The 25,336-nt window shown below is 39.9% G+C and overlaps 1 protein-coding gene across 7 annotated transcripts in view; it reads left to right on the top strand.

The window, feature by feature from the left end:
- The window catches only part of NFIA (nuclear factor I A), a 400,419-nt gene that overhangs the window by 299,058 nt on the left and 76,025 nt on the right, over positions 1–25,336 (top strand). For 4 of the 7 annotated variants that reach the window (XM_055585662.1, XM_055585661.1, XM_055585663.1 and 1 more), the window contains exon 7: positions 14,903–15,031. In XM_055585662.1, coding sequence (XP_055441637.1) covers positions 14,903–15,031 — 129 coding nt within the window. Of the gene's footprint in view, positions 1–14,902; positions 15,138–15,295; positions 15,598–15,635; positions 24,851–25,336 lie in introns of those variants that run through there. The other 3 variants (XM_055585664.1, XM_055585665.1, XR_008715917.1) reach the window with 3 other exon arrangements.

The following is a 25,336-nucleotide window of genomic DNA, read 5'->3' as shown; positions in this document are numbered from 1 at the left end:
ACAAACCTTCCACCCCAGAGAAAGAAGAACGGTAACTGGTTAAACCAGTACCCAGTTCTACAAGGACTTGAGTGTGCTAAAAGTCATGTAGTTTAGGAGTTGATTCATTGGCTTGGACCACTATCCTCCGCTGTAATTGCTTGACGAGCAGATGTATCAGCCATTCCATTATTAAAGGAGTGCCAGTGAACGCTGTCCCCATTTCTTCCCTTTCAAACTATCTTATCTTTCTTTATCTCTGAAAAACAGGTAGAATGCTGATGTGTAGGCAACACTCAGAAAGGGTACAACACAGTGCCATCCCATTCCAGCAAAAAATTTAGCTATCTGCACCCATGGACTCAACCCCTTCCTAAAGCAGTTCTAACTTGCAGATAATGAAATTGGGCAGCATCAAAGCAGGTGTTTACTGAGAGGAAACAAAATTATTCTGCAATGAGATTAAATTCACCTAAGGGGAAAAATAACAGAAAGTATAGTTGGAAGAGAAGAAACAAAGGATATGGACAGACAAACATATAGGTAGATAGATAATGACTTACCTAAGAATTTCCTGTGTTGATTTTTCTATATCTAATAGATTTTATTTATCTAATAAATATTAATAAATATTTGTAGGATTCAGAAGGTATTTTTCACCTCTGATACAAAGAGCAAAAAAATGTTTCTTTAGTGTCCCTACTTCCTCTGATCTGTTCTATGAACACAATGTAGGTATTTCCTAGACATGAGTAATAACCACATTCTGATTAATAATAAAAGATAAGTTTACTTTTATTTTGTCATTGGAATGCTGCTAAAAATTTAAATACGTGTTTTATTAGAAAGAGCTAATGTTTATTGGGGCTTCCCGAGTGGCTTAAGCAGTAAAGAATCTGCCTGCAATGCAGGAGACCAGGTTTGATTCCTGAGTTAGGAAGATCCCCTGGAGAAGGGAATGGCTACCCACTCCAGTATTCTTGCCTGGAGAATTCCGTGGACAGAGGAGCCTGATATGCTGCAGTCCATTTTTGAGCACTTACATATCTATACGTATATGCACATATCACTAATAATAATAAGTACAGATTACTAATAATACTATTTGCAGACTTAACTTCCCTCTCGCAGGCCTACACACTGATGATTCTATTTAAATGTTAAATAACCAAGTATAATATTGTCAGTTTATATGGGGAAAAGTCTCTCTCTCTTCTGGCCACCAGTGTTTTTAACAAAATTGGTGTGTAGTACTGAGTTTGAGGCTCTCTATGGGGATGGGAGCAAAAAGAAAGAAAAGTCCAGGCATACACAGGTCTCAGGAGTCAGGAACTTTCTGCCCCGCGCAGCCCAGCAGTTTCTGATGCAATGGTGTGCATCTCAGTAGCTTTCCTGCTCAGCAGAGAATTACAATAATGCCTATTTATCCAACTCTATCTATCCATGGATTTCAAACACATCGTAAGCTCATCAATTAATCAAAGACATGGCACCCTTTTGGAGATGATGGGTGAGTTACATCCTTGAAGATGATAAGAAATGTTCACATTGACGTAGTAAATCAGTAGGTACTAAAAGTGGAGAGTGTTCTCTCCTGTACCGAGTCACAAAGTATGTCTCTAGGACAGGAGAAAACTTCAGGAGTAAAAATAAAAAAAAAATCATTTGATTTCAAAGCATCTCTTTAATTTGATGAAATATTAAACCCTGATAGAATAACTGAATAAATACAGTTATTCAGCATGCCTCTTCAAAGTATTACTGATCTCCCTTTTGCAACAATTAAACCCCCACTCTGAAACATTTGGATTTTTAAATCCTGGGTTACTTTGGTTCCCTGTTCTCTGGGTCTGTTTGGAGTGGGGGACTCTGTGCTGTGGTCGAGCACCCCCAGCCACAATGGAGACAGGCTTCACAGACAGCTGCAAATGTCCATTCAGATGATCCTCCACATTTTAATGTGTTCGAAACATCTCATTGTCCCTCATTTGGAAGGAACATGCCAACCTCTAGGGATTTTCCACTTTGTATCTAAGGAGAGGTGAAGTTTTTTTCATTTGCATCCTTGGAAACACACTCAAGTCATTAGACTTTCAAGGAATGGCAACCCAATATCCATTTCTAATCCGAAGTGTCCTCTGCAGCACCAGACGATTCTGCAGTGTTAGTTGTCGACCCTGAAATCACTTCACTGTGACGAGCTTCCAAGATGAATGCATTCTAGGATATCATGATTACTTATGACTTAAGGCCCATTAGAATCCGCAGTCTGCCTTTCAGCCATTTCATGAACCTGAGCGAAGAAACAGTTTATCAAAATGGCTGTGCAGTGTCCCTCATGTGTTAACACACTTTAGGGACTTGCATAAGCAGCACTTCATGTTCTAATGTCAAAATACACGTGTGAAGATTAAAAGTAATATGGGATGCATAAGAATACTTTTCAGGGCCAGCTATTCTTTGATATTTATCACTTCATAGCAAAGACACCTGCTTCTAATTTTAAGAGTTCTTTTTGCCAGTGGGTGATTTCTTTTTTCCTTTAGAAATGAAATTGTATCCTCAAAAGACTTAACTGGTCAGTTTTCTCCTTTTGATGTGCTTGATATTTTCATGAGTTTGTCCATTGGCATTGAAGCCTTAACATGCCTTTAGTTTAAAAAAAAATCTTTATAACACATAATTATTATATTGGGTCACATAAATTTCTATCCTAGCCACACATTTGGAGACTTTTGCAGAGAAAAGTTGTTATAAATGTCATTATCTTCCATTTGGACTAATTGATAGTTGTCTTAAGTTGACCAAAGCCTGAGAAATAAACTCTCCCTGTGGGAGGGGTTCATCAACTTACCCTCAGTACATATATTTGGTTGTTTTTCACATTCAGTTGGTGACAGTTAGTATTTGAGGGTTGGTAACTGGAATCAAAAAAGAGAGAGAGAGAGAGAGGAACCTAGGTTTGTCTGTTTAAATACGTATGGAAATAGTCCTTTGGCTTGGGAGGTAGCCAGCCTACTTGTAGAGTCCAGTGTGGTTTGCTTTCTTGGTTTTATCGTGCATGAAGACCTTTTCCTAATAGGCACTGGATAAAGTGAATTATTCAAGTAGAAAAAGATGCAGAAGATGGTATCTTGCTAGCATCCCATTCTGATTGGCCCATGGAGAGTTGTCTGTATAAAATTGGATTCTTGTGTGGGGTTCCAAAAAAAGGTGTGAATATGAAGGAGAAGTGCTAAATCATGACTCCAGAGAAAATGTCGGCCATGAGCAGTTTTTAGTTTCAGTGAAAACCGAACTTCAGGATTTGGACAAATAAGACAAGGCGAAAAATGGGTGAATCATTAACTCCAATATAAAATTGTTATAGTGATCAAGTTTCCACAAACTTGCATAAGATGCTCAACAAAGACTGTGACTGAATGGAACTTACTCATTTACTTAATTGATATGAAAAGCTTTGCCAAGCATTTACCCTTTATGTCAGATAAGTAATTTTTAATAAAATATTTCCAAGATATGAAGACAGTTAAGAAAACAGCACGGTTTTTAATAATTGCACTCCTAAGTAAACGAATCTATCATTACGTTGTCACAAAGAGTGACAGTGAGCAGAAACATCCTGCTAATCCCGCTCTGATAAGTGTTCAGTGTAATTAGACAGACACCATCTTGTCTGTTGAATGTAGCATTCATCAGAAGTGCAACTTTACACAGAATCCTCTCTTCTGATATGTCATTTTGCTTCAGAAAACAGCTCATGTCGTTGTACGCAGCTATTTCCTTTTGATTTTATGTTTTTGTTTGTTTTAGTAGTTTTTAACAATGATCTGGGCCTTTTGTATCCACAAAGCTGCATTTGAGGTTAGCAGTTCATTTTGTTTTGCCAACTGTCAGAATCATAAACCTGCTTAAGTATTTTTAAGCTTTGAAATGACCTGTTGGCTTATCTCTCTGAAATGAAGGTATGACTCTTTTTGAGAGAGGTCTTCTTATGAGGAGGAAGCCAGTTTTCTGCCTTAAATAAGAACTCAAAAGAGAGCATGTTTCTGTGAAAATTTTTAATGTTAAAATGATTAAATGTATTGCCCCCTTCCAGCATCCCCAGGCATAGCTTAAAAAAAAAAAATCCATTTCCTTTTGCCCTGTGGCTTGTGTCCTGAGCTATGAACTACCACATAGTTACAAAGTGCTATCCACTCAGTTCATTGCACGGCTCTACCTCCCCACTTTGTCGACGACTCAAAGGCCTTTGAAGGCAAAGAATAGGGTTATTGAAGGATGGCAGGCAGATTTCACTAAGTAACATAACAGGTGGAGGTCAAAGTAGTTTATTTGTGGAGATGAACAGAGTGCAGAGATGAAAAATCAAATGCTTTGCCATAATAAGGTTTAGCAAGAAAAGGCTGACTACACTAAGCTGAGATTCTAGCTGACAGAACCTTTTCTAGCATTCATTACTTGATTTCACAGTTCAAGCAATTTGAAGAGACCTAAAATTATATTTCCTTTTTCCCTTATGAAATGTTCACATCAGTTTTCAGATTTTAAGTAAAATGATGGGTGCTCTGCTTGTAACCAAGGAACATTAGGACTTAATAGATTCCCAGTGTAGGCATAGCCCAAGCAGGGAATGTCACAGACTGTGCATCTCTTACAAATTAAATTCTACCAGCAGGCACCTTAAACTCCAAGCTTTCAATCATGTTTTAACTGACAGAGTGAACATATTTTGATAAACACTTAACTCCACATCTTCTAAATGAATATTGTGAGTGGAGAAAAGTCTCTAAAAGGTTATTTACCAAGTTTGAGCACTGGCTTACCCTCAGCTTGTTGACGATAAAGAGGAAAAGGCGTTTGTTTGTTTTTTTTTATTTCCCTTTATACAATTCATGTATAGTGCATGTGCTTTGCTTTTACAACTTAAAAGAGGGTTAAACATGCTGATAAAATATATCAAAGTAAGATTTATCTGCTGTTCTACAGCAGGACCAAAAATCTAAAAGATTATTTGGTGGCATATAGACCAAAGCTGTCGAATGGAACTGTGTGCAGTGATGCAACATGTTCTAACTCTGCACTGTCCAATACTGTAACAGCTAGCCAAACAAGGCCATTGAGCACTTGAAATGTGGCTGTGCTGAGCCACTGAAGTTTTTAATTCATTTAATTTTAATTAATTTAAATTTAAGTAACCACATGTGGCTAGTAGCTACCATATTGGACAGAGCAGATATAAACTAAACATATGTATGATTGAGTTTTTAACTTTTCATCTGGGTATCTAGGCAGAATGAATAAAACATTATGCTATATTGTACTATTTTTTCATGCAAAGAAAATAGTTTAGTTTTCTCAGTAATTTCTTTTTCATTCTCAGTCCTCTGTGAATGTGTGTGAGTGCTGTGTTGAGCCAAAATCAATCCTTCCCTGAATACATGGGAGAGGGTGAGATGGTTAGGGAGAAGATAGGATGGGTAGGGAATCTCCAACTTGTAAGTATATGAAATGCAATAGCTGACTCATTGAAAAAGATCCTGATGCTGGGAAAGATTGAGGGCAGGAGAAGGTGGCTACAGAGGATGAGATGTTTGGATGGCATCATTGACTTAATGAACATGAGTTTGAGCAAACTCTGAGAGATAGTGAAGGACGGGGCGCCTGGCGTGATGCAGTCCATGGGGTCACAAGGAGTCGGACATGACTGAGCAACCGAACAATAGCAGCATCCTGACAGTGGGGTGTCTGTATTTACCCTGAAAGGAAAGGAAATCTCAGAAGTCATGAGACTTTATTGTTGGCTCAGGAACCAGATTTTTTTTTGTATGGTAGTTTCCTTGTGCGGAGAAGGCAATGGCACCCCACTCCAGTACTCTTGCCTGGCAAATCCCATGGATGGAGGAGCCTGGTAGGCTGCAGTCCATGGGGTTGCTAAGAGTCGGACACGACTGAGCGACTTCACTTTCATTTTCACTTTCACATATTGGAGAAGGAAATGGCACCCCACTCCAGTGTTCTTGCCTGGAGAATCCCAGGGACGGCAGAGCCTGGTAGGCTGCCGTCTATGGGGTCGCACAGAGTCGGACATGACTGAAGTGACTTAGCAGTTTCCTTGTGTGTATCCTTCACTTTCTGTGGTTGTAAATTTTCACTCAACAAGTGAACATTTGGAATACATTAGCGAACTCATCATTTCTTTTCTCCTGAATTATCCATATAATTTTTTACTCCATTCTCCCATTTTTTTCTAAATTGAAGAAATCATTTGTGTCCAAGCCTTTTAAATTACCTGAACTTCTTTATGATGTGATAATTCTTTGGGGGGAGGTCCTTTTAGCTCATTTTAAATGGTTTCATATAGAACAAGGAGGATACACCTCAGAAGCTGTATTAACTTTCATTTTATTCTCTCCATCATAAAAATGATTTTAAAACATTTTTATTCACTGAAAAATGTTAAAAGTCAAAACAGTCTGAATGTTTTACCTTTTTGTATTGTTGAGTGTGTTAATCATACTAAATTACTTTAGAATGAACCCTAATGGGTTTTACCATTAGGACACAAATCTAGGGTGAATACAGTATCTTGAACTAACTCCTCCTATCACACAGCATGTGTTGATAGCCACAAAACAGGATGGTCCTTTGACTGTGGGATTAATCTATCCAATCACAGTCTTTATTTAGCATCACACTTGGAGATGATCTCATATAAAGTCTAGCTGAAATGGCCCTAGAATGGTTCTGTTCTTGCTTGGGGGGCTAGAGACTGGGACAGTGCTCTGCATCTAGAAGCTGAGCGTCTGGGCATAAATCTGCTGGTGGTAGGTGACTTGCGAGATAGAGTGCTGGTCCTCAGCTTTTGTTTGGTGCTTGAGAAATGGCACTGCAGTTTATGCCGACAACGTTAGTCTGACGGCCATGACTGGTGTATCCATACCCCACACTGAGACCTGGAGGTAGAAGGGAATCTGAAGACCCGAATGTAGAGAGAACAGTCAGGACGGCAGTTAGCATGTTATTTAGGCTGGAGAAAAATGTTTACATACCATTAATAAGCTCTGTTTTAAACCAGCCTGTGATTGGTTTGTAGCAGTAATGAGAACTTTTTTCAGAAGTGGGCACCTGGGTGAAATAGTATACTGAAGGGAGGAAGGGCTTTGGCTAGCTCGGTCCAAATCCTGGCTTGCTCTTCCACGTACTAATCTGTGGCTTCTCACCCTCTCTGGGACTTCGCTAGCTCAGTTATCCTCCCACCAAGCCACGGCCTTCTGCCCACCTGCTGGACACTTCCATCAGTAGGCCAGCATGCTTTACTGTCTCCCACTGCTTCCACCCTTCTCCCTAAAGCTACTACCCTAATTGTCTGCTTCCCTTTACAAACTAGTTTCATGAGAATTGACTATACCGATTGCCCTGCTTCTTCCCTTCCTGTTGATTTTTGCAGACCATTCTAACCCATCTTCCATGCTCCTTACTCTCACAGAGCTCGTTTATTCTCATTATGCTTGACCTCTCAACAGCACTCACCTCACTCCGTCACAACTGTCTTCTTGAAATACTTCTCTTAGTTTCTGTAAAGCTGCACTTTCCTATGAGTGAAATGCCTCTACTTAGTTACCTGCTTTGACACCAATGTTAGTAGCTCAGAGGTCTCCCTTGATGTCAAGACTTACTGAATTTTAAATAATTGTGTGTGTTAGCCACATACTTTTGATTAAGTGAGGTATTTCTGCATTATCATACAGACTAGGCTTGGAGTTTATCAATGACTCTTAAAAGAAGAATTGTGATCCTTTCTGCTAATGTCTGCAGGAGGCTATTGAGAAAACAAGGTGTTGAATAGAAAAGAGGCCTGTTGTATATATTAATGTGTATATATTTGCTGTTTTAGAACTTAACATCTATTATCTATTAGAAGACTTCTAAGTCTATGTGATATTTTTCTTTTGGAGGTTCTGTGTTAGAATTACTGGTAATATATTCAGGATGTTTAATAAAATCCTAACTGATTCCTACTAAGGCCAAGTAAAACCTCTGGTATATAAGACAAGATGATTCTTAATGTTGTACTTCAGAGTCATTTTAATATTTTGCATATTCTTTTGCAGTTGATAATCACTTTTCTTTGGATATCAGAAAGTTCAACTATATTTTGTTGCCTTAAATAGGACACTGTTTTTATAGTGTGCAAGGGAAACTACAGGAGGGAGTATGATATTTAACAAAATAATACAAGCTTCAGAACCTGAGAGACCTGGGTCAGAATGATCACTTAATGGCTGTATCTTTTAATTTTCATTTTATATTGCAGTGTGGTTGATTAACAGTGACGTGCTAGTTACAGGTGTACAGAAAAGAATGGCTGTATGATCTTGAGCGAGTTGCTTGATATCCTTGATACCTACTTTCTGTGACACTAAGTTATAGGTAGGTAGGATAATAATACCTACCATTCTGAGACGCAGACATAAGGATTTGTAAGTACAGGGCACATAGCAGGACTCTGTCATTTGTGGCTTTTATTATTCTCAGCCTGATTTTTGGAAATGATCAATATGTAGGAATTTGATGGCATCTTTTTAGCTGCCTTCTGGCTCTCTTGAGGCTCCTTGGTGGATGAAGGCTTCTAATAGCCTTTAGATTTAGTATAATAGTTGTTCTGGTAAAGCAGTAAAGATAGGTTGTTGGGAATTCGATCATGATAGCAAACAGGAGAATGTCTGAAGTCAAACATGAACAACCGAACTTAAGCAGCATTTAGTGGTCCTCTCTAACCGGCTTATATGTTGGATTTTAAATTGAAAGTGCAGAGTTTGTCGGTTTCCAGAGCTTCTCCCAAACAGATTGTGAGTCTAAATGAACAGTATTAAAACTAACCTTTCTTTCCTTTTTTTTTTTTTGGCCGGGCCACGTGGCATCTGGGATTTAGTTCCCTGACCAGGGATCAAACCCTTGTCCCCTACAGGAGGACCACGAAATTTTAACTACTGAACCTCTAGTGAAGTCCCCTAAGTTTTCTGTTCTCAACTTTAATACTTTGAAGAAAGAAACATATACCAGTTAAATCTTCTCTGACAACTGGAACTACATCACCCAAGCTCCAACGACAGACAAGATAAGGTCGTGCTGTCTTGAACAACATTAAACAGGGATAAGTTTCACAGGACAGTTGGATTTTTGACTAAGTACTCTAACAAATTAAGCACTAACCTGGACTTTTTGCCTCCTTTTAAAATCTAGCATGTTGTTCTATTGTCAGTGGAATAATTATAGGTTATTGTGATCTCTCTTTCTTCCCCCTTTCCCACTAATGTTATAGCTCCTTGACTCAAAAATATCTCATTTTAGAAGCTTTCTCAAGCAAAGAACAGCATTATTATACTTTCTTCTCATTCCTGTAGTATTTGCTTCTTGTCACTATAAAATTCTTGGTCAAAGTGTGTGGTAATCTCATGACTCAGGAGAGAGGGGGAGTTAATATTGATTATGATTTTTCCCCTGTATATTCTTTTTTGATTTCAGTTTGCAGCAAAAAGTTACCCCCCCCCAAAACTCTTGATTTGTTATAAGAGACCTCAAGAATTATTTTGAGTTTCTTCATATCATTTGATCACATTTTAATATTGTTATTTCTTGAAATAATCAGGAGAAAATATAAATTTTCCAAAGTGCTTACACCACTAGAAATAACTTTAAGCCCCTTTCCTAAGAAGATGTCTTAACCATTTTCTCTGGGTGAGCGTAGGCTAGTAGAAAACCTCATTACTAGAACAGACATTAAAAATATTGAAAACTTCTGGATTTCTAGAGATTAGTTAGTGCATAGTAAGCATCTTTAATGGGCTTCCCAGGTGGCGCTAGTGTTAAAGAACCCACTTGCCAATGCAGGAGATGTAAGACATGCGGGTTCCATCCCTGGGTCGGAAGATCCCCTGGAGGAGGGCATGGAAACCTCCAGTATTCTTGACTGAAGAGTCCCACAGACAGAGGGGCCTGGCTGGCTACAGTCCATGAGGTCGCAAAGAGTCGGACACGACTGAAATGACTTACACCAGGCATCTTTAATATACGTATTACTAGGGTCAACAAGTCTTATATTTTAATATCATGTTCGTCTGCTAATGCTGTATAACAAATTACCACAAGTTTAGCTTAACGCATCACACATTTATTATCTCACAGTTTCCATGGGTCAAGAGTCTGAACGCTGCTTAGCTGGTTCCTTTACTCAGGGACTCACAAGACTACAATCAAAATTTTTTCCAGGCCAAAGTCCTTTCGCTTAGGGTTTTCTCCGGGATGGGGGTGGGGGGGAGAAAGGATTTTTTTCTTTTTAATTGCTTTGCAATGTTGTGTTAGTTTCTGCTGTGCAATGAAGTGAACCAGCCATATGTGTACATAGATCCCTCCCTCTTGAACTTCCCACCCACACTGCCCATTCCACCCTCTCTAGGTCATCACAGAGCCCTGAGCTGAGCTTCCTGTGCTTTATAACAGGTTTCCATTTGCTATCTATTTTTTACACCTGGTATTTTATATACATCAATCCCAACACATGATTTGGCAGAATTCTATTCCTTGCAGCTTTAAGACTAAGGTTTTAGCTTCCTTAAAGCCCTCTGTCAGTAACAGCCCTGCTTAGCCCCTCGAGGTACCTACAGGTCCTTGTCATGTGGGCCTCTCACAGGTCGTTTTTACCATGTGGCAGCTTATTTTTTCAAAGTAAGCAGGAGACTCTCTCTGACTTCTAATCCTTCTTTTGAAGGACTCACCTGATAAAGTCAGGCTTAGTTCAGTTCAGTCGCTCAGTTGTGTCCGACTCTTTGCGACCCCATGAACTACAGCACGCCAGGCCTCCCTGTCCATCACCAACTCCTGGAGTCCACCCAAACCCACGTCCATTGAGTCTTTGATGCCATCCAACCATCTCATCCTCTGTCATCCCCATTTCCTCCTGCCCTCAATCTTTCCCAGCATCAGGGTCTTTTCCAATGAGCCAGTTCTTCGCTTGAGGTGGCCAAAGTATTGGAGTTTCAGCTTCAACATCACTCCTACCAATGAACACCCAGGACTGATATCCTTCAGAATGGACTGGTTGGATCTCCTTGCAGTCCAAGGGACTCTCAAGAGTCTTCTCCAACACCACACTTCATAAGCATCAATTCTTCGGTGCTCAGCTTTCTTTATAGTCCAACTCTCACATCCATACATGACTACTGGAAAAACCATAGCCTTGACTAGATGGACCTTTGTTGACAAAGTAATGTCTCTGATTTTTAATATGGTGTCTAGGTTGGTCATAACTTTCCTTCCAAGCAGTAAGCGTCTTTTAATTTCATGGCTGCAATCACCATCTGCAGTGATTTTGGAGCTCCCCAAATTAAAGTCAGCCAATGTTTCCACTGTTTCCCCATCTATTTGCCATGAAGTGATGGGACCAGATGCCATGATCTTAGTTTTCTGAATGTTGAGCTTTAAGCCAACTTTTTCACTCTCCTCTTTCACTTTCATCAAGAGGCTTTTTAGTTCTTCTTCACTTTCTGCCATAAGGGTGGTGTCATCTGCATATCTGAGGTTATTGAGATTTCTCCCAGCAATCTTGATTCCAGCTTGTGCTTCTTCCAGCCCAGTGTTTCTCATGATGTACTCTGCATATAAGTTAAATAAGCAGGGTGACAATATACAGCCTTGACGTACTCCTTTTCCTATTTGGAACCAGTCTGTTGTTCCATATCCAGTTCTAACTGTTGCTTCCTGACCTGCATACAAATTTCTCAAGAGGCAGATCAGGTAGTCTGATATTCCCATCTCTTTCAGAATTGTCCACAGTTTATTGTGATCCACACAGTCAAAGGCTTTGGCATAGTCAATAATGTAGAAATAGATGTTTTTCTGGAACTCTGTTGCTTTTTTGATGATCCAGCGGATGTTGGCAATTTGATCTCTGGTTCCTCTGCCTTTTCTAAATCCAGCTAGACTTCTTTATTTTTACATATCAAAAAGAATTTTGAAGTAATATTTTGTTTGTTCCAGAAAAATGTGTAGCATTACATCATCATCTTTTTTAAAAAATCTGATACTTCTAAAAAATATATTGAAATGAAAGTTTTGACTCATTAAGAGAAAGCCAGTCAGTCATTCATCTGTGCAGTAATTGTATAACAGTTGTATAGCTATTTGGTAAAAGAAATTTTAACAAGGGGTTTATTTTTAACATAACATACAGAAACCAAATTTGATTTCAGAGAGAAAAGCTAGGATTAATGTTGTCTAGCTTTAAACAGAAATCAGTTGACTAGCATTTTGAAACTTCATTTGGTCAATTAAGTATACAGAGCAAATTAACCAAAACATACATTATGCATATGGAGAAAATATTAAAGTATATAATAAGGAAAAGTGCTCAATATGAGTCTTTAAAAATTGAAAACATAAAGTAATTTTGAAATTCATGACAGTCTCAGGGTTCATATTACTTGGCTGTGATAAATTTAGAAGATTATACAGAGTTTGGCTTGTTCTTCGTGTACACACAGTATTTCTTCTCAGTTTAACCCTTTTAAAGAGGATTTGAATTTTGATCATTTTGAATCCATTTACCACCTTCATCATCTTGATGTGTATCATCTAAATATAATTTCCCTCCCCCTTTTAAGAGTGGAACTGGTGGGTTTAAAGCATGTCAGCGTTTCTGCCCTACTTAGAATGGCATGGGTTGGAAAAACATGAACTTTTCAAAGAAATGACAGCTTTTCCTTGAGTCAAACCATTTGCTTTCTTTAATAAGATTAGTTCAGATACTGCATTTCATCAATTCCATCATCTGAAAAAAATCCTGCCATCTTAAAAGTTTTGACATTTTCATTTTCTATTCTATTTCTGCTCTATGACACATAGTTCAGGCATTTGGCTGAGTTTAAATCAGTGGACTGGTTGGAAGCCTTAAAATGTGTTTGCACAGAAGAAGTTTGAATGAATTGGGAGATTTGTTTACATTTGGAGCTTTGTATTTCTTTCCTTTTATTTTTAAATTTGAAATCTCTTCTCATGACGATACCTTAGGTTAGGTTACTTGCAGTGAACGTTAACCCAAAATCTCAATTCATCCTAATGATGTTAGGACATTGGCATGACATGACTTTGGTTACTGATTCAGCGAGCAAACAAATATAGCTAAAGTCACTTAGTGACTTGTTTCTAATTCAAGTCACGTAGATATTGATCTAGAATGGCTCTGATCCTGATTTGTCTAGTTTGTGTGAAAATCACACACCGCTTCATGTTGTCTTTGTCTGTCTATGCAGATTTACTTACAGTTTGCAGTTTGTTTCTTTCCTGGGGTTAAAGCCCCAAGTCTGGCTCTGCCCAGGCATCTCTTAGTAAAGGCACAGATAAAGCTGAGAACTGTAAAAGTGTTAATAGTTTACATATCTTTTCAGGCCACTTGGTATGTTCTAGCCTGTTTGTCAGATAGCCTGAAAATAGAGGCAGGCCTGGTCTCTGTTCTTACAGAATCTGTAGTGACACTTGAAGGTTGTCTTGTAGAATCTCATTAAGGAAATCTGTGGTCAGAAATAAGGACATGTTTAGACATTGGCCAAACTAGCTAAGTTTCTGAACAGATCTATACTTACAAAGCGCTTAGAATAGTAATGATACTTAGCAACTACTTGATAACAGTTACATGCTATTATCATTATTATTTTTATTATTTATTTTTCCAGGTCATCCAAATAATTCTCTGGCCATAGACAGAGCACAATACAATAAATATATAAGTGAAATGAGATTTGGTTCTTTGACATGAAATCAGACCAATTTTGTACTGCAAATTTAAAAGAGCCCAAATTTGTCCCGTGATGTGGAGACTAGGAATCATTTCCTTTATTTTTACATCCAAGTTTTCATGGTTTTAATTGGCACCCTACCAAACTGATAGATGCCTCTAGTTGTGTGTGTCAGTGTGGTTGCTGAGAACATTACACATGCAGTAATTACAGGGGACAATTTTTGCATGATTTTCTTCCTAGAGCATTTGCTATGCTGGAAATGCTATGAAAAGCTTAGACTATAGTACAAATACTATTTTTAAAAACAAACTTTTATTATATATTCTTAAAATAAAGTAATATATGTTCATCATAGAAAAAAAAAACAAGCAGAAAAAAGCAGGGATAATCACTCAAATCCGACATGCAAAGAGAACTGCTATTATAGTTTATGCATATTTCTTTGCAGTTCTTTCTCTGTACATAGAAATACATTTTAAAATGACATCACAGTGTAATATCGCATTTTTTAATGGCCTGCTATGTCTTTATCCTGTGTCATTAAATACCTTTCCATTGTCATTATTCTTTTACAGTATTATTTGCATTGGCTATGACATCTTTAAGCATTTAATTTTTATTGTTTAACTTTTACCTTTTCTTTTTTTCTACTATAAATTATTCACTGGGTGAACAACTGAGTTACCATTGTTGAGGGTTATTTAAATGTTAAAACAGCTAAATTGTATAAAATGTGCCTTGGCACTGAAGTAAAGTAATGGGCAAGATGAAATGATTGCATACGAATCCTCATATGCTTCTATAGCCTTCTCTATGAATGGTCCCAGAGGCCTCTGGCCCAGACAACAACTTTCAGGAAGCACTGGGAAAGTGGTGTTCCATAATTAGAGATCAGAAGCCCTCAAATGGGCTGTGATTTAGGAGAGTAAGTTAAAATCAACTATCTGCTGACATCAGGGGACCCTTCCGTTACCTGTTTGTTTCTATGACAAATTCAAACCAATTCAAATTAACTTTTCCATTCGCAGGTAGATTTCTTTTTTTAATTCTTTTAAGTTTGATCTTGTAGGTTGCATAAGCTGTGTTCCGTGACTTAAGTGTGCTTATCCATTCATCCTTCCTGCCAGGAATGCCATCTCCAACCACACTGAAGAAGTCGGAGAAGTCTGGTTTCAGCAGCCCCTCCCCTTCACAGACCTCCTCCCTGGGAACGGCATTCACACAGCATCACCGACCCGTCATTACAGGACCCAGAGGTGAGCTGCTCCGCCGGCACCCTTGATTGTGCTTAGTTCATGACCTTGGAACGAGAGTAGTCAAATGAGAGACAATGAGGACTCCCCCAGAGTAGTTCTGAAGGAAGTGAGTGTTCCAGTTTCTTATCCTCGGGGACTGCTTTGGAATTGTAGGGACCCAAGAGATTTGGTATCAAACCCTGATCCTTACCTCTTTTTTTGCTGGTGGGATGTTGCAAAGAGGTGGGAGGTAATTTGAATTAACCAAATCAAATCTGTCTTAAGGGCTTTCCTGGTGGCTCAGATGGTAAAGAATCTGCCTGCTATCTGGGAGATCCCTGAGTTGGGAAGATCCTCTGGAGAAGGGAGTGGCTACCCACTCCAGTATTCTTACCTGGAGAATTCCATGGACAGAGGAACCTTGTGGCCACAGTCCATGGGGTCACCAAGAGTTGGATACTAATGAGCAACTAACACTTCCTTATCTTAGAAATTGTATGAGAGGGGCACTTGTATGTGCCTGTGTGTGTGGGTGTGGGTGTATGTGTGTGTTAGGTGAGTTTATTTTCATTCTCTCACCCCCTTTCTTGAAACCTGATTTCAATATGTGGCATTTTGCATTCAGGTTGTTTGCATCACCGTGTTGACGAGCCGTCTTCATTCACTCCTTTTGAAGTGGTAGATAGTTTGTCTGGTTTTCATTGCAATGTTTTCATTATTTTTGTCTCGTGTGCTTTTAAGTTTATTATTAAAATGTGTCCACAAGAAATATGATTTGTATTTCACATTAAAGACAAGCTTTAAACCTCAAGAGAATGTCAGCAAATCACTTAACTTGATCTTGTTGCAAGATGAAAATATTTATTAGTTTGTTTATGAAACTCCCACAGTAGGAGTATGAATAATTGTAACCACGTTTGCTTTCTTCCATCAGATTTTTGTTTAGGTAAGTTTGTGATCTACCAGCTGCTATCATAAAACATCCTAGAAAGTTGTGGTCTCTTGTCTACTTTGACATACGCCTGGAGAAACTGGTATTTCTTGCATTAATCTCAATGTGAGTCCCACAAATCTGAATCCCTTTATGAATACTCTGTGTACATCTCAGGGAAATATAGCAGTTTAGAGGGCTGGCCAATGTACATGTGTAGAAATCACCTTGAAGAAAATAAGTATTTTGACTATTATATGAAGCAGTGTCTCTATCCACAATTATGAAAGCTCACTTGCCCCATCTTTAAAGGTCTTGTTATCGTTGATGGAACTTTCTTAAGTGTTCTAATTATTTCACTTGTGTGTAAGAGTGAAAAATACGTGCATTACCCTCCCCCCAATTTGAAAACCTTGCATCTGAATGGAATTATGTGCTCCCAGAATGAATCTCTTTGAATGGGGCAGTGTGATGATATTATTCTCGTTGTCAGCATTCCTTAAGCATTGAAACTGTGGTGGGAGGTAAGAGATATGAAGATTTAGTCAGAAGATTTTTGGTCTCAGGGAGATAAGGCCTGTATGTTTCTCATCTTTTTATGATCAGGCTGACATGTTCTAAATGCTACATGGATCTTAAAAGCAGAGGTTTCTGTAGGAAACTCTGGAAGGAACTGTGGAGGTTCCTTCATCATCAATCAAGGATTTACTGAGTGCTTGTCACTGGGCAGACACTGGGTATTCAGTGGTTCCTGTCCTCATAGAGTGTATTGTCCAGTACAGAAAAATAAGCATTTAGAATATGTTGTGGAATGCACACCTTTCACTTTATATCACCTAAAGAACCTTCAAAGGGTAGATATTGTCGAAGTCAAAGCTTAAAAGTCATTTAGATGAATGGAGGGCATTGCAAGTGAAGAAAAGACTCCTGGTACACCAGGATTAGGAAGCAGCAGCACCAGCAATCAGGGTAGTTTGTTAAGTTGCCTCTTTCCATTTCTGCTTATTGTCTGAATTTTTTAATGTCCTCTCCAATAAAATGGGGACAGTAGTAATGGCACCCCACTCCAATACTCTTGCCTGGAAAATCCCATGGACAGAGGAGCCTGGTGGGCTGCAGTCCGTAGGGTTGCTAAGAGTCAGACACGACTGAGTGACTTCACTTTCACTTTTCACTTTCATGCATTGGAGAAGGAAATGGCAACCCACTCCAATGTTCTTGCCTGGAGAATCCCAGGGACGGGGGAGCCTGGTGGGCTGACGTCTCTGGGGTCGCACAGAGTCGGACACGACTGAAGCAACTTAGCAGCAGCAGCAGCAGTACTGTTGAAGGAATTTTTTTTTCTCCCAACCTCACATTCTTACACAGAAACTGCAATAAAACAATATTTGTAGAGACTCTGAGGGGTATAAGGCAATGTGCGTATGTTATCATTTATTCAGTAAATACTGAATGCTTTCTGTATGTCTTGCCTTAAAACTATAGATCTAGAAATGATTCTAGCACTTACCCATAAGTGCCATGATTGGGAGCTTCTTCTTGCTAAACAGTTAATCACATTTGCTAAAATGATCCACACTGAGTTGAACCAGAGGGGACCTTCTTATTCTACAGAACTGTGAATTTTGGTCTTCTGTTCATACTCATGGAATTGTTTATAAGGAAAAGAGAAAGAGATGCCCAATTTAAGAATTATGGAACAATTATGGAATTCCAAAGAATTTTTTCACCAGACTTTAATATGGTTCACAGCATCCTCAGGTCTCCTTTCTGGGAAATCTTCTCAGGAACCCATTCTTATTACATCCTGCCCAACTTAGTGGTCTGGTGAAGAGAAGTGGGGTAGTTGGTATGAAATACTTCAGCGGCATCTTTGTGGTCAGCATGACAGAGTTGAGATAGCTTAACATAAGACCCTGTTGGGCTAAGACCTTTTTAAAGGTTGGTGCTTAGACAATTGTTATTTAAGACATACTCTCTATAGGTATCATATTCCCTCTTCCTTCTGTGAACTTGTTGGAAAGCTAATGCTTGGAATGACATCACATCTGGGACTAAGAGTTGATGTTTTAGGAAGATAAGGCTGGATTTAAAAAAGGAGAGTCTGGCAGAGGGAGCCAGTGTAGAATAAATGTGGCATGCACATTAAGGAGAATTCAACCTCACATGTTCTTTTTATTGGAAGGAGAGGCTTGGCTTCCCTGGTGACTCAGATGGTAAAGAATCCATCTGCAGTGCAGGAGACCCAGGCTCGACCCCTGGGTCAGGCAGATCCTCTGGAGAAGGAAATGGCAAGCCCATTCCAGTATTCTTGCCTGGAGAACCCCATGGACAGAGGAACCTGGCGGGCTACAGTCCATGGAGTCGCAAAGAGACAGACACAACTGAGCGACTAACACTTTCACTTTCTCTTACTACAATCTGAAATGGTAAATCATTAGAGAATCCAGATAGATGATCAGACTTCAAAAAGGCCAGGAAGAAGAGAAAGGTGTGTCCTTTATCAGGATCCTGGGGCACTGGGGAGGCTGTAAACTGTAGTCTTATTCAGAGTCACATGGTATAGTCACCTCTGGATAGCACCTAGATTGTAAGACCTCTGCTGCCTTCCTTAAAATTCCTCATGGGAATACCTCGACTAGACAAACACCAATCAGTAGACAGTAGCTGTGTAATATACCCCAGTGCCCAGACCTGAGGTGGTATGCTAACAGAGCTGCTGCTGCTGCTGCTAAGTCGCTTGAGTTGTGTCCGACTCTATGCGACCCCATAGACGGCAGCCCACCAGGCTCCTCTGTCCCTGGGATTCTCCAGGCAAGAACACTGGAGTAGGTTGCCATTTCCTTCTCCAATGCATGAAAGTGAAAAGTGAAAGTGAAGTCACTCAGTCGTGTCCAACTCCCAGCGACCCCATGGACTGCAGCCTACCAGGCTCCTCCGTCCATGGGATTTTCCAGGCAAGAGTACTGGAGTGGGGTGCTAACAGAGCTACAGAATAGCAAATCCACCTCAAATTTCAATGAATTCACCAAATTCATTGAAAACAAGCAATGGTCCTATTTTTCACTGCAAAAATTAGCTATGTTTGGAAATTTGGTGGCCACCTTTTACACAGGAAACCTCTCTTTGATGATTGCAAAGCTGAGGCAGGAAAAATAGAGCCTTGAGGGGAGTGAGTAAGTACAGAAGCTAGGGTTGGAGGTGGAATGGACTGGTGTTTGAATCCCATTTCCACCACTTTTACCAGCTGTGTGAACCTGGCACATAGCTTTGCTTCTCTGAGCAATGGGTTCCTCATCTATAAATTGAGGATCTAATCTCAACCTCAGAGAATTATATTATTTTAGGAGTAGATGAAATCATCTACTCACGGGCATGATCAGGTCAGGCAAACAATTAAGTCACCCATTTTCATCAGGGCTTTGAAAGTCTCATGCTATCATGCTGTCCTCCTGCCTTTGCCTGTCCACACACTGCCCATCCCAAGACCAATTCGGGTACCACTTTCTACCTGAAATCTGCTCAGCTCCAACCAGGCTGCCATCATCTCTCAATCTGCAGACTCTGGGAGCCTCTCACATCACGTCTTCACACTCCCTACACCAACTCGGTCTTACTTTGTCAGTTCACGTACACGTCTTGTTCTTTCTCTAGAACAAAACCTCTGTGAGGAAGGATCTCTAATAAACACCTTTTGATATCTTCATTGTTTCTCACACCGTGGGTTTTGAGCTCAGATTTTACCTGAATGAATAAAAAGTATGCAAGTTGTGCATAAAAGGTACATAAGAGATATTCATCCCATCCCTGAAACTGACAGATTCTCACTGCTTCAGAAGGACTAAGGGTGACATATGACAATAGTTTATATGGCACTTCTTTATAAGGAATGTCCAAGATGAGGAAGAACCATGGCCTTTCATCCAAAGAAAACTTTTGCAAGATTATGAAGTAAGGTTTATTAAAAGCTATGGTGTTTCTTAGTTGATGCTATTCTAATCTTCTAATCTAAAATTGGAATCTAATTTTCCAATTTCCCTTGTGAAGGTAGGGACATGTGGTTTCTTAAAATGAATCCCCTCTCTGATAGTGTCATTGTTTATGGCTTTGATAAATCATTTAACATTGTGACCTCAGTTTAGCCATCTCATGGGGGATAATACTTTGCCACCTTACCTGGTGGCTCAGATGGTAAAGAATCTGCCTGCGATGTAGGAGGCTCAGGTTTGATCCCAGGTTGGAAAGATTCCCTGAAAAAGGGAATGGCTGCCTACTCCAGGATTCTTGCCTAGAGAATTCTATGACAGAGAAGCCTGGTGTGTTACAGTTCGTAGTGTCCCAAAGAGTCAGATACGACTGAGTAACTAACACTTACGTAGTTAAAATTAGGTGAAGAGGTTAAAGACTGTGGAATGCGCTACTGAGTGAAGAAGAGCTTAAGTTTCCGTAAGGGTGTTTGTTATGTTATTATGCGTTAGTACAGTTACTGTGCCCTTTAAACGGAAAGATTGGGCTTTCAAAGACTTTCTTTTAGCAGTACTTAGAATTTCAACCATAGAATTTAATCATGACAATTCATCTTCTTCATGATAATGAAGAAAAATGATCATTTTTCTTTTTTCTTCCCTTTGTAAGAGTTGTAGGTTTGCCTGATGATTTAAAAGGGCCTAACTCTTTTTGAGAATTATTTGGAGTACTCACCAGAGATATTTTAGAATTTCTTAAAAGTTGTCTTCTTGAAACTTATGTTTCTGCCTTAAGTCTTTGCTATTTCCAAAAGCGAGATAATAGATGATACTTAATTTAAATGCTTAGCACAAAGGTAAAGCGACTCTGTGCTTTAGGGATCAAGAGGCAGTAAGGAACCTGCATTATACACGTTGTAAAGCAGAGGTTGAGAGTAATTGACAAATAAGCACCAATTGAGCTTCATCTAGAGCCATAGAATTTCAGAATCGTGCTCTTGGAGCCTTCTAGTTTAATTCTTTTTCTGGATCCCTTAAGAATGTGTTTGGCTGTAAGTAACTGGAAATCTAAAACAAACATATGGAGTTTTCCCTGGTGGCTCAGTGGTAAAGAATCTGCCTACCAATGCAAGAGACATAAGTCAATCCCTGGTCTGGGAAGGTCCCACATGCCCTGGAACAACTAAGTCTATGGGCCACAACTACTGAGCCTTGCTCTAGAGCCCGGGAACCACAACTGCTGAGCCTGCATGCCCTAGAGTGAGTGATCTGCAGCAAGAAAAGCCACCACAGTGAGAAGCCTGCACACGGCAACTAGAGAGTAGCCCCTGCGCACCACAACTAGGGAGAGAGTCCTCACAGCAGCAGAGACCCAGCACAGCCATAAATAAGTAAATAAAAAAATGAAAACCGAATATGTGATTCAGAACTGTCATGGCGGCACCTGAGTGCAGTCAAGGACTGAGATTTCTTCTCTTATCCATGCTTTAGTGGATTGTTCTCAATCTCATGCTGTGACCTCATGGTCACAGTGTAGCCACTGCCCTCCTGCCCTGCATCTGCATTCCACGTGTTTTAAAGAAGGGAGCAGACAAAAGCCAAAAGTGCCTGCCAGGTCATTTTGCTACCTTTCATAGACTCTTACTCAGCATGATCAAAACTAAGCCTCTTGATCACCTCTAGCTGCAAGGGAGGCTGGAAAATCGAAGTATTTGACAGAGCACATTTCTGCTCTGTATAAAATTGGGGTTTTATAAGTAGGTAAATAGGAGAAAAATATTCTGGCTAGCAGTCAACAACATAGTTACCGTTACTCAGAGAAATGCGAAATCTGAGTTGGCCAGAGCCAAGACTAGAAATCTAGCCTCCAGTGCTAAGCCTTTTTCAACCTATTTCTACCTTTTTCTCCACTACTGGGAGAAATCAACTGCATTTATTTCAACAGTTTGTTTTCACAATTTTTATTAGTCAAGGACATGACATAGCCATTTAGATCTTTCGATAAGTATGATACAACTCATATTATCACACTGAGTTTTTTTTGTAATAGCAGCCATAAACAGATCATTTGACCTTTTTTTATGAGCCCATGAATCCTTGCTACTGGTAAATGCGGGGTTTCTGCTAGGTGCAAGTCATTTCAAAGATAGCTTTTAAGGTCAGTTTGACTTTTTTTTAATATTGAAATTAGTGTGCAGACTCCCATTACTGTCTAGGGGCCTGTTAACTTTTCCACAAATATTTATCAAGTACTTACAGGGTACAAGGTGCTCTGCTACTTGCTGAATAGAGTGGGGAATAAAGCTTGGATTCTGGCCTCAACTTGCTTACTTCCTAGTAGATGGCAGACAAGAAAGCCAGCCTTGTATTACTGGGATGGGTGCTCCCAGGGTGCTGCCAAGATCAGGGTCCACCTGATAGAACTGCCGTGGCAGATGACCCTGGGCGAGTCCAAACAGTGTGACTTACCCCTCTCAAAGAGAGTGCCTCCTAGTGGTAAGCAGGCAGCAACAGCAAACCATTGTGCTTTCGACAACTAAGTACTGAGGAATCCAGACACGCAAAATGAGCAAATGGCCAAAGCCCCACTTCTTTATGGGTCAAAACATATATATATATACACACACACACATGAAGGGACTTTAGAAGTCAGATTGCCCTGATTTTGAAGACATGCACAGATTGCCCTGATTTTGAAGACATGCGCAATATGTATTAAAACAATAACCATATAAGCCTAAGATACATTGTGCAGCTTTCAAAGAATCCTGCCAGTTTCTGTTCAGACATTTACATGCTCTATGAACCTCTCTAAATCCAGGATCCTCGTGGCCCAATCAAGGATCTTGCCTTTAATGATGAGACATGTGAGGGTATGAAGTCAATAGTCTCTCCCAGTTTGGCTGAAGATAATACACTGCAGAGAATTACGAGAATAAGATAACTTTCCAGGAAGTTGAGGTCACCAGGAAAGGTTGGAACACTGGAGATTCAAAGACAATAATAGAGAAGGAAGGAAGGAGAGGAATAGTGGGAAGGCTCAGTCATCACTAGATGGCAGGGCCATTAGAACGGGACCACGTCTTTATTCTTCCTCCCGAGATTCTGTATCTCTCAGCCTTGTGGATGGCGTTAGCAAAGCACTTAGTAGGTATTTGTTGAATGAGTACATAGGTTTGATTGACAGCAAACAGAAAGTTTGGAAATAACGGGTGGTTCTTTCCATCCTCCATGTGTGATAATAATACCATATTGAAATGTATGTATTTCACAGCTTTTAGGGAGATGCATAGCGGTAGTGAATAAGTGCTCGATATACACTTATTGTTGTTGTTGTTTAGTCACTGTCTTGTCTGAGCCTCTGTGACCCTATAAACCGAACATGCCAGGCTCCTCTGTCCTCCACTGTCAGTCCCTGAGTTTGCTCAAATTCTTGTCCTTTGAGTCAGTGATGCTATCTAACCATCTCATCCTCTGCCGACCCCTTCTCTGTTTGTCTTTAGTCTTTCCCAGCATCAGGGTCTTTTCCAGTGAGTCAAAAAGTGGCCAAAGTATTGGGCTTCAGCAACAGTCCTTCCAATGAATGTTCAGGACTGATTTCCTTTAGGATTGACTGGTTTGATCTACCTGCTGTCCCAGGGACTCTTCAAGAGTCTTCTCCAGCACCACAATTTGGAAGTATCAATTCTTTGATGCTCAGCCTTCTTTATGGTTCAACTCTCACATCCATACATTTACTCAGTTTTAATTAAGAGCTTCTGTTTTCATGAACATTAAGAGAAATGCTGAGCTCAGAATGATTTGATCCTCTTTTTATGAAATATTTGCTGTGGTGTTATAAACGTTTCTGCCCAAATGAAGGACCCTAAAGAAGGAAGAAGTGCCTCGTGCTCCATCGCTCTCATGACCTTGGCATCCTTCCTTGGCATACACCCGCTACCTAAGCAGTTGGTTCATTTAGCTTTCTTGTATCATATCTTGTATCAAAGACTCCTTTGCCTCTTAGGAAATATTTTTAACTTAGTTGTAGAACACGCTAGTGCTCCTTTCAGTGGAGCTGAATTTAATTTGTCTCTCCTGGTTTAGTACAATTGAATCATCTCAGGAAAATGAGAAGCAATTAAGTACCTGTTGCTAACAAGGTGCTGAAATAATCTGCCAACAGATGCAAAGTGTTTATTTATTATTGGAGTGTGTCATTTGAGAAAACATTACGTTGTCTTTCGACAATCAGAATTGCCAGAATTGACTTTCAAATGCAGGCATCACAGACCTAACAAGTACCACCTATGAGGAGCACTGAAAAGAGAATAAGAGGGCTTGTGAACACTGGGCAAGGTTAGCTCAAGTGCCGGTGCCGGGCCTAATGGGAACCGTCGTTGATGGGATTTGAAGGAACTGGATGGTAAAGAGGAAAAGCAGCTTTTTAGCAAAGGCCCTTTAAGTCCCAGTTCAGGAAATTATTAAATTCATTAGCCAGATACTTACAGCCAGCTATTACTACCCAGCCAAAGGAAAAAACAGTGCCAGCAAATGTTTTAAAACTACAACTAAACAAAAGTCAGGAAGCGTGTAATTAAAACTGTACCTTTATTGTATTGTAAAGAGTTTCACTGTGACATGGAAAATATTTAAAGGAGAAGGCTGTTTAGCTAATTTGTCTGCAAGTGAACTGCTTAGTGGAGAAGTACCCTAAATTAACTGTAAGGCCACCCACCGAGTGAGCCTCATAAAGGGCCGTGGCTGCTCAGCTTGGTTTTGTGTAACCGTTCAATAATTACTAGATAAATGCATAACTAAAAGCTCTATTACACTAATAATTTGTACTGAGATAGATGTGTGGGACACCCTGCTGGGTTAATTTGTCATCCCCGCAGCAAACTTCTAAAGAGAGCCCTTCTGCAGTGCTATCTGTTAATATGTGGTCCCAAGGAGGACAGGTTAGAGCAGAAAGACCAAGTGGCTCCTTAATCTCTTAAAGAGGCAAAATGCACCCCGCCCCCCATCCCCACCCCACCCCCGGCCGGGTGAGTGCCTGAGAAAAGAACAGGGTGATTGGTGATTAACCACGTGGACCCAGATTGAAACACATTTGGACAAAAGGAGCTGCTCTCCCTTGGAATTTCTTGCCCCTTTCTCTTCATCTCTCCCTCGCTCTCTTCCACCCCTACCTCCTTGTCCCCCAGCCATAAATCCACACATATAGACACAGTGAAGGCACTGGTTCTGGGCAAGGTTTCTTTGAAATCCTGTCATTGATAAGACTTCTGGGTACTGCCTGCACTGTGCATCCTATAACCAGATAGATCCCGATCAGGTCTTTCTAGTTGAGCTTAATATAATGTTGGTTTTATGTTTAGATTTATTCTTTATTTTTCTTTTTTCAGAGTAGAATATAAAAGTCAGTATTGGGCTTGTATCTCCCTTTTC

The sequence above is a fragment of the Bubalus kerabau genome, chromosome 6 (assembly GCF_029407905.1).
Source record: "Bubalus kerabau isolate K-KA32 ecotype Philippines breed swamp buffalo chromosome 6, PCC_UOA_SB_1v2, whole genome shotgun sequence".
Classification (NCBI taxonomy): Eukaryota; Metazoa; Chordata; class Mammalia; order Artiodactyla; family Bovidae; genus Bubalus; species Bubalus kerabau.
This window is presented reverse-complemented; position numbering and strand designations above follow the sequence as displayed.